Genomic DNA, 15387 nt, shown 5'->3' on the forward strand with positions numbered 1-15387 from the left:
CTCAGATCCAGCTCATCCATTCTCCCGCATACCCATAGCCTTGTATTTTCTAATTTCCCATCGCCGTCAAGCTGGGGAAACGAAAGTTGTCAGACGGGGAGCTTCAACCATCCCAAAAACGAATCGATTTGGTACGTCATTCGCCGCCCTGTTCTGGGCCAGGCCTTCCCCGCCTAATATAGCCCAGCCATTCCGAGGCCAAGCTTAGCTCCAAGGCAGTCGCCTGTTCTGCCTTTCATTGCCCCGCACTACCTCAACTATCTCTCGGCCATTTGTGCTTGCTTCTGGCTTTCTCGCCATTCCCCCACCTTCACCTGAGCAACGCCCTTCTCCAACATCCTTAGAGGCGGCGACGAGCAGAAAGAAGAGAAAAAAAAAATCAGAGAAAATTGAGAACCAAACTAACAGAAAATACACGCGGTATAGAAATTCGCCATCATGTCGGAAGCAGATTCCGCCACGCGGATGCAGGTCGACGACTCGGCGACGACGGCGAGTGACATCGATGAGTCGCTCTACAGCCGACAGCTCTACGTTCTTGGCCACGAGGCCATGAAGCGTATGGGTGCCTCCAACGTCCTCCTCGTCGGTCTCAAGGGTCTCGGTGTCGAGATCGCCAAGAACGTTGCTCTTGCTGGTGTCAAGAGCCTCGCTCTTTATGATCCTGCGCCGGTTGAAATCGCCGATCTTTCCTCACAGTTCTTCCTCCGGGCCGACGAGGTTGGGAGACCACGCGATGAGGTCACCACCCCCCGAGTCGCCGAGCTCAATGTCTACACTCCTGTCTCCATACACAAGTCCGATAGGTGTGTCTCCTCCCAAAACCCCGCTGTCTTCTAATTTGTTGCCCCCACCATTAAGAGAACCAAACACTAACGTCAAGTCCTACTGTAACTAGCCTTGTCTCCGACCTGTCACAGCTTGATAAGTATCAAGTCGTCGTCCTGACAAACACGGCGCTTGAAGACCAGATTACCATCGGTGAATACTGCCACAAGAAGGGCATCTACTTCATCAGTGCCGAGACCTACGGTCTTTTCGCATCCATCTTTTGCGATTTCGGAGAGAAGTTCACCGTCGGCGATGCTACTGGTGAATCCCCCCACTCCGGCATCGTCGTTAACATCGACGAGACCGGCTTGGTGTCCGCTCTTGACGAGACCCGACATGGCCTCGAAGACGGCGACTATGTCACCTTTACAGAGATCGAGGGCATGCCCGACCTGAATAACTGTGCCCCCCGAAAGGTCACCGTCCGAGGTCCTTACAACTTCTCTATTGGCGATGTGTCTGGCCTTGGCGAGTACGAGAAGGGTGGTCTCTGGCAACAGGTCAAGATGCCCAAGATTGTCGGCTTCAAGAGCATCGCCGAGGCTCAGAAGGACCCTGAATTCGTCATCTCGGACTTTGCCAAGTTCGATCGCCCTCACCAGCTCCACATCGCCTTCCAGGCGCTCCACAAGTTCCGAAAGATCAACCAGCGCCTGCCTCGACCTTTAGATGACCAAGATGCGGCCGAGTTCATCAAGCTTGCCCAGGAGGGCTTCAAGGACGCCGGGTTCGAGGGTGACATTAATGAAGACCTCCTGAAGGAGCTAAGTTACCAGGCTACCGGTGACCTCAACCCCATGGCGGCCTTTATTGGTGGTATCACTGCGCAGGAGATTCTCAAGGCCGTGTCCGGAAAGTTCCATCCCCTCAAGCAGTGGTTCTACTTCGACTCCCTTGAATCTCTGCCAACCGGCGTCGAGCGCACGGCTGAGAACTGCAAGCCGATCGGCTCGCGGTACGATGGCCAGATTGCCGTTTTTGGTAAGGATTTCCAGGACAAGATCGCAAACACCAAGCAGTTCCTCGTCGGTGCCGGCGCTATTGGTTGCGAGATGCTGAAGAACTGGGCTATGATTGGCTTGGGGACCGGGCCGAAGGGCGGTATCGTTATTACCGATATGGACTCGATCGAGCGCAGCAACCTTAACCGCCAGTTCCTCTTCCGCGCGCACAACGTCGGCCAGATGAAGAGTGACTCCGCCGCTCAGGCTGTCCAAGTCATGAATCCCGACCTCGAGGGCCACATCAAGTCCCGAAAGGATCCCGTCGGAAAGGATACTGAACATATCTTTAACGAGCAGTTCTGGAAGGAACTTGATGGTGTGACCAATGCCTTGGATAATGTTGCATCCCGACAATACGTGGATCAACGCTGTGTCTTCTTCCATAAGCCCCTTCTCGAGAGCGGTACGCTAGGAACAAAGGGCAATACCCAAGTTGTGATTCCCCTCGTCACCGAGTCTTACTCGTCGTCTCACGACCCGCCCGAGAAGGAATTCCCTATGTGCCTGGTCCGAAGCTTCCCATATCGCATTGAGCATACCATCGCCTGGGCGAAGGAGCATATCTTTGAGCCTAACTTTGTCCAGGGTCCTCTGACCGTCAACAACTACCTTACTCAGCCCAACTTTATCCAAAACTCTCTCAAGCAAGGTGGAAACCAGCTTCAAGTGTTGAGGACTGTCCGGGACAACCTCACGACGGATAGGCCTCGGACATTCGAGGACTGCATCGCGTGGGCGAGGTTGCTGTTCGAAAAGCTGTTCGTGAACGACATTCAACAGCTCCTCTACAACTTCCCCAAGGACGCTACCACCTCTGGCGGCACTCCCTTCTGGTCCGCGCCCAAGCGTGCTCCTGATCCGCTCAAGTTCGACCCTTCTAACCCCACGCACTCCGGCTTCATCGAGGCCGCGGCGAATCTCCACGCTTTCAACTATAACATCAAGTCTCCCGGCAACAACAAGGACCTTTACGTTCGGGAGCTGGATAACGTTATCGTTCCCGACTTCGTCCCGGATGCTAACGTCAAGATCCAGGCGAACGACAGCGAACCTGTAAGTCACGCACCGTCTTGCGTTTCTCTCTTATTACTAGCTGCCTTTGTATACTAACGAGCTTGTTTAGGACCCAAGCACCGAGAGCGGTTTTGATGACGAGGGTGAAATACAAAAGATCATCTCTGCCATCCCGGCCGCGAGCGAGCTCTCTGGCTTCCAGTTGGTGCCTGTCGAGTTCGAGAAGGACGATGATACGAACTACCATATCGATTTCATCACTGCCTGCAGTAACCTCCGCGCCGAGAACTACAAGATCGAGCAGGCGGACCGGCACAAGACCAAGTTCATCGCCGGAAAGATTATCCCCGCCATCGCCACGACCACCGCGTTGGTGACGGGTCTCGTCGTCCTCGAGCTTTACAAGATCATCGACGGCAGGACGAAGCTTGAGGACTACCGAAACGGCTTCATCAACCTCGCGCTGCCCTTCTTCGGCTTCAGCGAGCCGATCCAGAGCGGCAAGGTCGTGTACAAGGGACCCGATGGCGAGGTCACCCTCGACAAGATCTGGGACCGATTCGAGCTCTCGGACGTGACGCTTCAGGAACTCATCGATCACTTTGACAAGAAGGGTCTCACTATTACCATGCTTAGCTCAGGCGTGAGCCTCCTTTACGCGGCGTTCATGCCGCAGGCCAAGATCAAGGATAAGCTGCCGATGAAGCTCAGCCAGCTGGTCGAGACCGTCTCGAAGAAGAAGATCCCCGACCATCAGAAGGAGGTCATCTTCGAGGTTGTCGTCGACGACATGGATGGCAACGATGTCGAGGTTCCTTATGTCAAGGTGACCCTTGACAAGTGAGAAATGGAGGGAAGGTTCGGAGATGTGCATTAAGGCTCTTTCGTGGTGCTAAAAGGGTGAACAGCGTGGGGGAGGGGGCCCAGTGTATGTATTTTTCATTCCCGGGTATTGGGATTTTCCTTCAAAATGGTCTTTCTTCCTTTTTTCCTTTTCTCAATTAGGAAGTACATGGTAGCGGGGGGAGTATCAATCGTCTGCTGGGATGAAATAGAGGGTTTTCTTGATTTGGGATTCTTCTCTCTTCTTTTTCTCCTCCTTCAAGGAGGCATAAAGAGCGTAGATCATTAGTTTGAAGAGTAAAGATTATCTCCTCTCTGTACAATCCATCTGGAAATGGCATTAAGTCAACAAGTGAAGCATGTCTCATGAAGGAGTTTGATGACCTATTCACTTTAGAACGCTTGATTCAATAAGTACAACCTCGTAATGATACATCAACTTCCCCAAGAACTCCAGTCCTAACTATGTAAAACCTCATACTCATCAAATCAAGTGAAACACCAGAAGACATCAATCTATCTCCCACAATACCATGAAACGCCAAGTTTACCCTTCCATTCCAGCAAAGATTTAAAAAACCAGAAATCTCACGTCGCAAACCCTCACCTACGGAGCCATCATCCTCGCCTTCACAATGCCTAGCTCACTGCTCTTCGCCCACAACCCAGAAGGCATCTGCCGATAACAAACCAACCGCCCATCATCACCCACGCTCCCCAAAACCAAGCCATCATCATCAAAGCCGACGCGCCAAACAGGTGTCCGATGCGAATCCAGCCTCGACAGCTCACGAACGGCATGCGTCACGTCCGGAGCCTGCTGGTCCCGATCCGCATGGTGCTGCTGGTGGTGATGTGCCGAAGGGGTATGAGACTGGGAGTGCACACGGTCCAGCGTAGCGGTGTTGGATGGCTTCGCGAGGCTGGCGCTTAAGCCGGATGCGGAGACGGGTTTCACATCTCTGTGGAGGGCGGAAGGGGTAGAAGAGCCGTTTGTGTGTTGTCCGGGCCCGTGGTGGGAAGAGGAGGAGGAAGAGGAAGGGACGAGGTCTGAGACTGCCCAGGATTTGCCGTCGGTGGGGGAGTAAGGGGTATCTATGCGGAAGACGCGGACGAAGCCGTCCTGGCACGCGGTGGCGATCATGTCGTAGCCGCGGATGTTCCCGGGTGCCCAAGCGACGTCCCTGACGAGACCGCGGTGCGGCTCCGCGATCTCAACGGCGAGGTAGAATTCCTTCTTAGCGTGCTGCACGCCATAAGCCGAAGTAGCGACGACGTCGCGGCTGCGATAGACTTTCACAGAGTTCATAGCCGCCACGACGAGAGCGACGCTATCAGCCGCTACCCCCGCGCGTACAGCATTATAGCACACCTCCGGATTCGGATCAAACCGCACACGGAAAGAAATCTCCTCGCCGCGCGGCGGACGATCACACACGGACAGCTCGTCAACGGCGACGCATTCGGCAATGGTCTCGGGCTCGTCGGACTCGTAGACCGAAAGGCGACCCTGGGCGTCGAGGAGGGCGAGGTACGTGTGGTGCGTCGGCTCGAGATGTTTCATGGAGAAGGAGCGGTAGGGGGAACCTTTGGAGGAACGGGTGTCGAAGGCGGCTTTGGAGCGGGTCGGGGAGGCGAAGCGGCGGCCCGGGGGTGCGGATGGGTCTTCGGCCCAGAGCTTGAAGCGGCCGCCTATGCCGAGGGAGGCGATGAGATTTGGGTAGATAGTGGCCGGGAGCCATTGGAGCTGTTGTGGGGAGAGAGTCAAGAGGTTAGAGCGATGGTCTTCAGCGGCCAGGCTTGGTTGCGGTCGGTTACCTCTAAGATTTCGCCGCCGTGGGCATTCCACGTATCGCAGTTCCTCCACATGCCGTCCTTGTGCCGGTTGAAGACTCGGATCTTGCCGTCTACTGAGCCGGTGGCACAGCGGTCTCCGTAGGTGTTGAAGGCGACGGCCTGGACGAGGTCTTTGTGGCCGTGTTGAAGGTTGAGGTCAAATGATACGCGCTCGTCAGCTGCGGGTGGGGCATCGGGTGCTAATAACGGCGGCATTGTCTTTTTATGCTGGATCTGGCGAAGGGCCGTAGGAGGTGACGAAAAGAAAAAGGAGCACGATGGCTCGAAGCTCCTATGAACGGCGGGGCCAGGAAAGAGCTCAAGTGGCCTGATTGGTAAACGGCGAGCTGTGTTCTTTGAGAAGCTCAGATCTCGGTACCGACTGAAACAATGAGGTTGAACAAAAAGGGGACTCCTCGAGGAACTATTCTGGAGCCTTGAACTTGAATGCTAGGAATCTACCTTTGTCGAGTGGTTTAATTGATCAATTGAGGTCGACGATGTTAAGATGCTTGGCTAACGGAAGGTGCGGCTAAACCACTTGCAGCACTGCAGCCCTTGAAAGGTACTTTGTAACTTGTAGCTCCGATGATTTCCCTGCCGCTAGGCTCAGCGCCGCTACGATTCGATTGTGCCTGTGCCACCACATCACATCGCCAAATGCAGTCCACGCAGCGATACAGCATCTCGTGCCGACTCAAGTGCACATTCTTGCTGCCTGCGTCATCGCAAGCGCCGTCTTCTCGAGATACGATCTTCTCCTTTCAAATAAGCCAACTACCTTCGATTATATCTGGAGACATCTCCGGCGCATCCTGACCTGCGGTAAATCACTGGCTCTGCTGCCTCCCTGTGCGCAAGAGCTTCGTTGCCACCGAGCTCTGTCCCTCGTCATCGTCATCGTCATCGTATCATACCCCTGCCTCCTGCACCGCGAACCAAGAGGAGCCAAATGAATCGTAGTTAGCGCTTTTAACTAGATCTGCATTTTATTCGGCGGCCGATCGAAACAAAAGAAAGAAGATGGACTATAGCTCTATGCAAGACGAGGGGGCCTCTCCCTGGGGCTCCCCTGGCCACTCACCTCGCCACATCCGCTCCGCCGGATTTGGTTCCCTCGACGAGACGAACCAGACACCCTTCGGATACGAGTCGAATAACGAGGGTCCCAGTCCCCTGAGGAATGAGACGAGCCGTCTCGAGGACGACGATGTCTTTCGCCCTGGTATCGGCACCACCCAGGTCAGCCGTCAAGACGTAGTGGATGATCATCATCATGATTTTGCTTCTTCGACTACGGCCGCGGAGTCGGAAGAGGTTGCTCGCCATGAAGTTGAGGAGGACCAGCGCCTACCCGAAACGCCACAGAAACCCCAGGACCAGACAAGGCCGGTGGAGGTAGGACAACAAGGTCCCGAGCCCCAGCAGCGGCCTAGGAAGCCGAGTGCTCCTCAGCCTAGGTTACAAGCGAAGATAACGGGCCTTGAACGAGTTGGGAAGAAGGACCCGTTGTTGAGGTTTGACGTTCATGTGAGTGCTGCCTCCTCCTTTGCCACTTTTTCTTCCCCCTTTGTCTTTTTGTCCCTAGAATAGTCTTGCAGCGGGGGTGAAAGGGAAACACCCTCGAGTAGGTGCTAACCATCATTCCAGACCAACCTCCCCCGATTCCGCACCACGCAATATCGCGACGTCCGCCGTCTCCACTCCGAATTCGTCAAGCTCGCCGAACACCTCATATCCGCCAATCCCGAAGCCTTCGTTCCGGCCGTCCCGCCCGCCCTCACATCCGCCGGCGCTGGAACCGAGGAGGACGAGGGTCGCGTCAAGGCCCTCATGCAGCGATGGCTCAACTACGTCTGCAGCAACGAGACCCTGATGAGGGACGATGAGATGGTGCTCTTTGTTGAGAGCGACTTCGGATACAGCCCCATGGTCAAGATGAAGCAGCCCGCCACTGGCGTCAGGAGGAAGATCCTCAAGCAGTTTGCTCCGCCGCCTGATGATACGCCCGAGTTGGCCGATGCGCGGCCGATAGTGAAGCTGTTTTATCTGGGGACTATGGATGCTGGCCACAAGGTCGATAAGATGGTCAAGTCTCGAAGGGGTACGTCTAACAAGTCAACCTGTGCCTATGTCCACCCTCACCTACACACCCCTCGCTCTCCCTCAATACATCTCGTGTACACCGATGATACCTTCATCTACATGTTTGCGCTGATCCCCGTTCTTACTGCCATGCATACGCATATTCATATTTCCTTTAATTTATTTATTTGCTCTTTGCTAATTCTCCTTGCTTTTCTTACTAGGACTTGGACAGGCCGAGGCCGATTTCGGAGCCAAGCTCGGCAGCATGAACGTCCAAGAACCACACCAAGGCCTCGCCAACGCCTACCGCAAGCTCGGCAAAGTCGTCCAGACCGTAGGCGACTACCACGCCGCACAGGCCACGGCCCAAGCGACCACCATCGGCGACCCCTTCCAGTACCACTCGCAAGACGCCTTCATCGTCAAGGAGACCCTGACGAACCGGCAGATCCTCATCCGCGAGTTCCTCCAGGCCCAAGAGACCACGCGAAGCCGCCTCAATGCCGCCGACAGGCTCAAGGCGAGCTCTACCGTGCGTCGTGAAAAGGTTGACGAGGCCATCGCCGCCCTGGATGAGGCGCGTACCAATGAGACGCACCTGTATCAGAAGACTACTACCGTCACGCAGAACCTCGTCCACGAGAAGCGCAAGTGGTTCGCGCGCACTGCTGCGGATCTGCGTCTCAGCATCCGCGAGTACGTGCTTCGTGAGATCGAGGCCGAGCGCAGGACCCTCGCGCTCCTCGAGAGCGTCCGCGGAGACATCCGCTCCATCGACGCCTCGGGTGGTCTTAGTCGCTTGGGCAGGGAATCTCATCCGCCTGTGCGCAGGGCAAACCTAGCGGCTAGCCAGGGCCCCAAGGGCGATGCCTGGAGCGGCGTTCCTAGGCGAACGGATCTGAATAGGGCGCTTTCTGGGAGCATGATTGCTTCTGCTGGATTGCCTGATGACGGTGATGTCGAGGGCGGCGCTGGGCAGGGAAGGGGACTCGCTGGAACTGTGACGCTGCCTGGGGTTGGGGAGGAGGATGATGAGGATAGGATTGATGCGAGGAACGCGGCTAGTCGTCTTGCGACGAGTACTTTTTGAGGATTCGAGGTGGGAGAGGGATGAGGGACGAGGATGAGAGACAGCGGTTCTATTTTCTTAACCCCTTCTGTTCATTTATTGATGCTGGATTGGAGTGTATATCCCTTAGGATGACATAGTGTTTATGGTAAAACAAGGAAAAATCTCAAATATTGTTGATTATTTGTTCTACTTCGAGAACATGCAGTCCTCGGAACAGAGTTTGAGGTCATGACGGCGGCTCACAGTCCAAACTTCTTGGGCGGGCTCGAAGGGGAGGCATTCTGCCATTGAGCACGGCCGGTCCTCAACTCCAAAGTCCGCAAGACAGCCTTATCTTCCTCGGTGAGCGGGACAAGTGCTTACTCCTAGAAGGGGCAGCGTACACACCGGTCCTTTCCCCCCAAAGCCAGTCATCTGCAAAGGAAAGGCCAGGGAGTGAGTGAGTCCACTTCTTGTCTAACACAGAGGGTGGCGTTACTATGGGAAGAAAAAAAAAAAGAAACAAAAAATAAAAGAGAAGGAATCAAAGAGGAGAGAGGGCATTCACCTTCCACCTAAACGATGACGTTTCTCTTCTCACATTCCGAAAGCTCCCGGACCTACATGACCGAGGACATCTCTTGCAGACATCCTCGGTAAGCCCCCTTGCTTCCGGGTCCGGAGAACGAAGAAAAACGTCAAGTAGATCGGCTTCGCTTTTCATCCATCTCTCCCGCCATCGGACGATCCTCTGATCCTTCCAAGAAAATTGCGTTCCACGAGACCGACCGACAACTCCGCCCGAACTCGGCATCAATTAGGAATCCTTCTTTGACGTGGCCTTCTAGAAAGAGAAGCCTCTCCTGCGGGAGAAGAGTAAGGCCGAAAAGGTATTTTACCTTCTCCAGTCCGAGTGTCACTCCAGCGAGAGAGCCCCAAAGGATCCCGCATACAAAGCGAATGAGCAGATACTCGTACGAAGTACATCACACCTTCCGAAGGCCGAGATGCTCGAAAAAAAGGAGAACCTGCAGAACCAGGGAGGGTGTGAGAAAGAATGCAGACCGAAACCCACACATAATCCTACACTCCTCTAGCACCAACCTAACCCTGCACCTTGTTCTCTTTCGCAACCGGATGGTCGTAACTTCGTAAAGTTCCATTTCGGCTCCATTTTTTTTTCTTTCCCTTTGCGAGAAGAAGAATAGAAAAAGAAGGACGCGGAGAATCTGTAACTTTTTGGAATTCCTTGGCTTATCGGCCCAGAGGACATATCCCCGGTCAGGGGCCACAGCTTGTCCCATCTAGCGGTGAAGAAGCGGGCGGAGCGATGCGCACTGATGAAATCCGCCCGTTGATCCGCGAATGTCAACCTCGACGTCACTCAAAAAAGCTTGGGCGAGGAGATGGGAAAATCCATCAAACTAAAATCCACCCGAAAACAGAATTCCCGCCCCGATAATGGAACATGCAGATAAGTGCTTGCCGGACCGGCTTGGCCATACATGTACTTCGTGCTTGAACATCATGCAGGTCAGGCTTCCTGACGTCTTTATACTGCGTCAATGAGTACATACGCGCTCCGCGTCCAGTTTTTCTCGCTTCGCGAAAAAGGAAACCACCATTCAGTAGGAAGCTCCCCCAGGACACACGTCATTGCGGCCGATGCGACAGCATCGGAAAGGCGTGGTAGCATTGGTAACTTGAAACATAGAGTCCTCTCACCGACTGTGAGCTGTCACTTGCGCCATCCACTTGGTCTTTTCGTCACCTCGTCTCTGGAATCCAACCGTCTTCCTCTGCATGCGGGTAGGCTGCATATCTTGGAATAATGTAGGATAGAGCTACCTGACAGGTGTACGATGTACGCAAAGTAGCTCCTAGGTTCCAGCCAATGCTATCTATAGACATTAGATACTTTCAGATAACAGCCAGATGAATGATTGGGTCCGAATCGAGTCTCATTTGTGCAGCCTGTTGCAACGGACAGAGTGGTCTCAACCTTCACACCCCACCAAGGCGTCGGTGTAGCTCCCCACCCCCAAAGGCTCTTTGGGATGTGGCTGAGCCGTTCTAGATGCAACTGAGCAACCTGTGCGTCCCCGAAAGGGAACCTTGACGGTTGGCAGCAGGATGAAAGTGGCAGGCTAAGCGGCAGGCAAGGCCCCCGAGTCTCTGCGAGCCGTCTGGGTAATCCTCATTCGCTTGTGTAGCCCGTCCCGCCGAGATAACCAGAATAGTTCCCGCCCATCTACCGGTTGCAGCTTCAGATGTAGCGAAGTGTTTCCCGGACTAGAAGTGGTCAAACCCAGCCGTCTCGCCCCCATCCCTTCCGGCATATCCCCAATCCAAATTGGCCCGGCCACCTCTACTGTACTTGTGGGGGTGATTCCCGCTGTGATCCTACCGCAGCCTTTCATGTGGCTACGTTTTCCAGCGAGTTGCGTGGGCGTATCATGAACCTCGATGATAGCGGCCCGATCTCGCGTAGGGCAGCGTAAGGCAATGCCTGTAAGGCGTGCGGCGAGGTTCGAAGGACGGTAAGACAATATAAGCTGCATGTGCAGCCCGGAATCTTAACTCCCTAGCGTGTCACAGGTAAGGGACATCGGAGTATCGGGGAAAGCGAGGGCATCAAGTTGAGTGGACCAGGCAGATCCGTAATCTCTGTAATCTCTCGCTAAACGGAAGACCTTGATGTAGCCAGATATTTGAGACGCATGGGGTAGTAGCTGGCGTCTTCATCAAAAGCGGTATTGCCTGGACGTAAGTCCGGTCGAGGGCCTCTAGGCCGGGTAGCTTTCTAACAGAGCTGGTGGCGTTAGTATGAAGTATTTAGAGAGTAGGGCTTTCAATGTTGGTCCTGACTTAGAACAGGGACGTTGGTAGGTAGGAGTGGTGGTCATGGCCGAAACGAAGCCCATAATACACCGTCCTCCAGGCCGCCCGCCACACCCACCCATCAAATGGCACCCTCCTCCACAGCCAGGATGGGATTCAATAAGACGGTAATGCGGTGAAACCACCCTTCGGGTCTGTTCTTGGAGTAGGATCCTTAGTGTTGACTCTTAAGACTGTATCTGGAATGCAATGGTTCTGACTGAAATCTAATAGGCTTTCGATCTAGCCATGATTCATGGCCCTCGTACTCACATATCGCTCCTCCACGTTATCCCTTGGTAGGCTCGGGTGTACGTACGGCTCTTGTTTGGCCGAGGCGGAAGCCTTTCGATTGATTGATAAGTTCCCGGCTTCCGGAAATAAGAGCAGCGTCACATCTTCCACCAACATAATCTCTTTCACCTACTTGTAGTCCCTGTGCTAGCGGCTGCAGCTTCATCGTTTGATGAGCATCTCGCAGTCAGTTCTCTTTTTGAATCGCTTCGCCACTCGCGACTCGCCCCATGGGCAGGCTTCGGGATCTGTCCGAGATGGTGTCTTGTGACCAGCTCACCCAGGGGCATAAGCCCCCAGGGTACCATTACCCCATCTTCTCCAACATTTATCCCGATGGAGACTGGATACTCCAGACATGGGACTTTGTGAGATAACGAAAGACAAAGGGGTCACCCAGGCAGGTCCAGGAGGTGTCAATGTGTTCATGGCGGCTGGGAAATTTGTCCTCGCAGGTGAGCCAGCCCATTCGTCATTTTTCGCGTCGGTAGTTGGGCCATTGATCCGAAATGATTCGTGACTTCTCGAAAGAGAGTTGATCCGTGTACTCTTTTCTAAATTGACCCTCCTAGGCGTGTCTGTAGTGGTATGGAATTCTGAAAACTGCCGTTTCTCAACTTTGGACGAGAGAAGTACAGATCTGCAACAGGAGAAGCGTGCCGTGTCCACCAGGGTTCTGACATAATTAGTATATCCGGAGTGCTGTGCGTATATCCGGAGTGCTGTGCTCATCCGATTGCCCCCTGAGAGCGAGATAAACACGTTGATGGGAATCACGAGCTTGTTGGCTGGTTTCCGTTGGTAATAATCTCCACGGCGAGGAGCCTTGTCCTGACCGTTGGATCCGATCAGGCGAATTAATAAGGCCTGTGCCAATTCAGGTGCGGAACCAACAATGCATTTTTTTTTTTTTTTCTATGATATCACAAGTTGGGTTATTTTGTTTTCGCCCGGCTCCTTATCCTCCCGTGAAGAAACGGCAGAATAGCAGAAGATGGTCACGGAGGCGGGCGATTTTCGTGCTGTCCCTCCATATCGAAACCGGCAAGAATTTGACAAACAGCACTTTGCAATCCCCCCCACGTTGCGTTCTCTGTTTTCCAGAGTCGACCCTGAGCGGCCCAGCTTCTCACAGAGGTTGGTGCTTGACAGGTCCCGAGCGGACATGGGCCGAGTGGCTCCGCGACCGCGAACGAACTGCATGCATCCTGCAGTTTATTAATGCGTCTGTGGGAGCAAGAGATACAAGTCGCTTCACCATATAACCACCGCTCGCTCTCCTCGTGCTCACTGTTGAATGCCCTGGTGGATCCTTACCCTGGACTCGCACTTGCGCATGAGTTTGGTACGGACCCAGAAGCATCCGGATGCTGGATGTGCTTTGGGCGGCTCAACCCCCAATTGGAGTAGGAAATAAAATAAGCCTTACCTAGTAACATTGCTTCGTCAAAACCAAGCCCACGTGCGAATTCGTGGGGCTTAATTATCGTGGGTCCGGCACGCAAAGCCGTTTCGCCCGAGCACTCTGAGGCTCTTCGAATCGATCTGCAATATTTCTTTGCGGGCGTGGTAGGTAGCATCACACTTCGTCAAGGTGGCGGACATAGGGCAAGCAGTGCAATTAGCCTCGAATCTCAGGCGATACCGCCATCTTACACAGATAGGGTGGGTTTCATCCCTACGCAAGTGCCATTGATGTGTGTGACGGCCTCGCCTCGACATCAGCAGTCGACGCCAGCAAAATCTTCGTTGCGAATGCGAGAACCCAAAACTCTAGCCTGTATAGCGATGTGTTGATTGCACCAGTTACGGGCAGCTACTTGCCTTACATCGCGCATCACCATTCTTTGGTACATCCGCTGTTAATACTGCTTCGTAGTCTCTTGAGAGCTTGGTCGTTTGTCCAGGAGGTGGGTTAGCTTATATTCGCGACCGCAGCGCAAATGCAGACGGACTGTGCGTTTCCTCGATATTTCAATTGAGTATCCGGAGCACAATCGATAAGGGTGGTCATGACTCGCACGCGGTCTTATCAACGCTGCGTCGATTCTGATATCGGATAACCGGACGGCAAGTTATCACAGATAATGATAGCCTAGACCCAATAGGCGGATTGGCCCATCAATTGTTCCGCTCTATGCTACACCGTATCATTATTTTGTGAGCGCAGGTTTGGAGTGTCAAGCCGCTCCGCATGGTGTGGTAAATCATTGGAAAAGATCTCTGACCGTTCGAGAGCCACCGAGATTCGATTCGGACAAGTTCTTGCCTCAAATTGGGATCGGAGAGGAAGAGGGCTTTGGCGATCCGGATTGCCAAGCCCAGCTCCACGGCCAGTCGGGAACGGATTGGAGAACCGAGTGTTGGGGAAGTAACATGCCTATTGAACATTGCCACGTTCGGGAACTTGAAGTTCAACTAACAAGAGACCCGAGCAGTCGCCGGCGAGACACACAAAGAGCCCGAGGCGATAAATCGATTGATGTAGAAGCCATCAATATGAAGGTCTCAATCCTCACTGAGGGCTTGGCACCTGCGGAACATTGATGTTGAGGAACGACCGAGCAACACCAAATTATTCATTGATTCCTCTCCAAGTTCCTGCACTGTCACTTTCCTCAAGTTCGGCTCTCCTTCCTAGTACTCGGCTCCACCTTGACGGGCACATTGCTAGGCCAAGAGCTGGGGGCCGAATTGCTGCACATGAAATTTCGTTGGGCTTAGAAGAAGGAAAGTCCGGTTAATCTTGGAGACAGAAAGTCATCATACCTTCTCGTTTTGTTTTGGAACTACAACTCAGGAGGTACTTTTCCGGACTGGAAAGCGCGATTGTTAACGTCTGGTGTTGTCGGATAGAAGTTGCCCACCAAGGTTCGCACAAGGGGTGGACCAATTGGTGTACACAGGTACAAGGGTCCAGAGTGGATTTCCTCCCCAGTGTTCCTTCTGGTTTCTTCTCGGCTTCTAGCGTATCTCCACGAATTGGAATTGACCAATGATACATCGGTACGAAAATCTTAGTGAAGATGTGGGTCAGGTACCTCTAAGGACAAAGCAAGCGCACCACAACCATTGATGGGGAAGAAGAAACAGTATCAATGTGCCACAGGCTTCGTACTTGGCACGTAAAAAACAATGCTCGATAGCCCCCCGGTATAGTTTTAACTCACAGCATTTATTACGGAAATATTGGGATATGAGAAGTAACTCTCAATAATTTGGAGTGATGCATTGACTCGGCTCCAGTTATGATTGAGAAGTCAATCGCGTTCTCCACGTGCCCTGAGAAGCTGGATTCATTCCGGGTGTTCATCCGGTCTCTCCAAACGCCATTGCCCTTGGCGTAGATCATACCAGCCTGATCCTCCCCTTGCCCAAGCGTTCCCCCCATCTTGTGGTCCATGCTTCTCTTGTCATTCATTCCCGCCTGGTCTTGAAGATGACCGCGTTTTACCGGAGCGATAGCGGCCAGGGAACTGGTCGAGGAGTAACGACGCTCAGGGTTCTCTCCTCGGTCAGTCGGAGCCTCTTCCTTCGCAAGGCCTG

The 15387-nt window shown here is 53.6% G+C and overlaps 3 protein-coding genes across 3 annotated transcripts; 2 read left to right on the forward strand and 1 right to left on the reverse strand.

Moving 5' to 3' along the window:
- Positions 1-438: 438 nt before the first annotated feature.
- SAPIO_CDS7061 (Ubiquitin-activating enzyme E1 1) lies at positions 439-3693 on the forward strand (the record flags this gene model as incomplete). The annotated part of the gene is made up of 3 exons (XM_016788998.1): positions 439-806; positions 899-2888; positions 2959-3693. 3 exons carry the CDS (start codon positions 439-441, stop codon positions 3691-3693), a joined length of 3093 nt encoding a protein of 1030 aa, XP_016640825.1.
- Positions 3694-4299: 606 nt separating this feature from the next.
- On the reverse strand, positions 4300-5744 carry SAPIO_CDS7062 (uncharacterized protein; the record flags this gene model as incomplete). The annotated part of the gene is made up of 2 exons (XM_016788999.1): positions 4300-5439; positions 5511-5744. The coding sequence occupies 2 exons, from the start codon at positions 5742-5744 to the stop codon at positions 4300-4302; spliced, it is 1374 nt and encodes a 457-aa protein (XP_016640826.1).
- Positions 5745-6551: 807 nt separating this feature from the next.
- Positions 6552-8706, forward strand: SAPIO_CDS7063 (PX domain-containing protein; the record flags this gene model as incomplete). Its single annotated transcript, XM_016789000.1, has 3 exons — positions 6552-7058; positions 7179-7632; positions 7838-8706. 3 exons carry the CDS (start codon positions 6552-6554, stop codon positions 8704-8706), a joined length of 1830 nt encoding a protein of 609 aa, XP_016640827.1.
- Positions 8707-15387: the final 6681 nt, after the last annotated feature.

The sequence above is a fragment of the Scedosporium apiospermum genome, assembly GCF_000732125.1.
Source record: "Scedosporium apiospermum strain IHEM 14462 chromosome Unknown SEQ_SAPIO_0110, whole genome shotgun sequence".
NCBI classification, from domain to species: Eukaryota; Fungi; Ascomycota; class Sordariomycetes; order Microascales; family Microascaceae; genus Scedosporium; species Scedosporium apiospermum.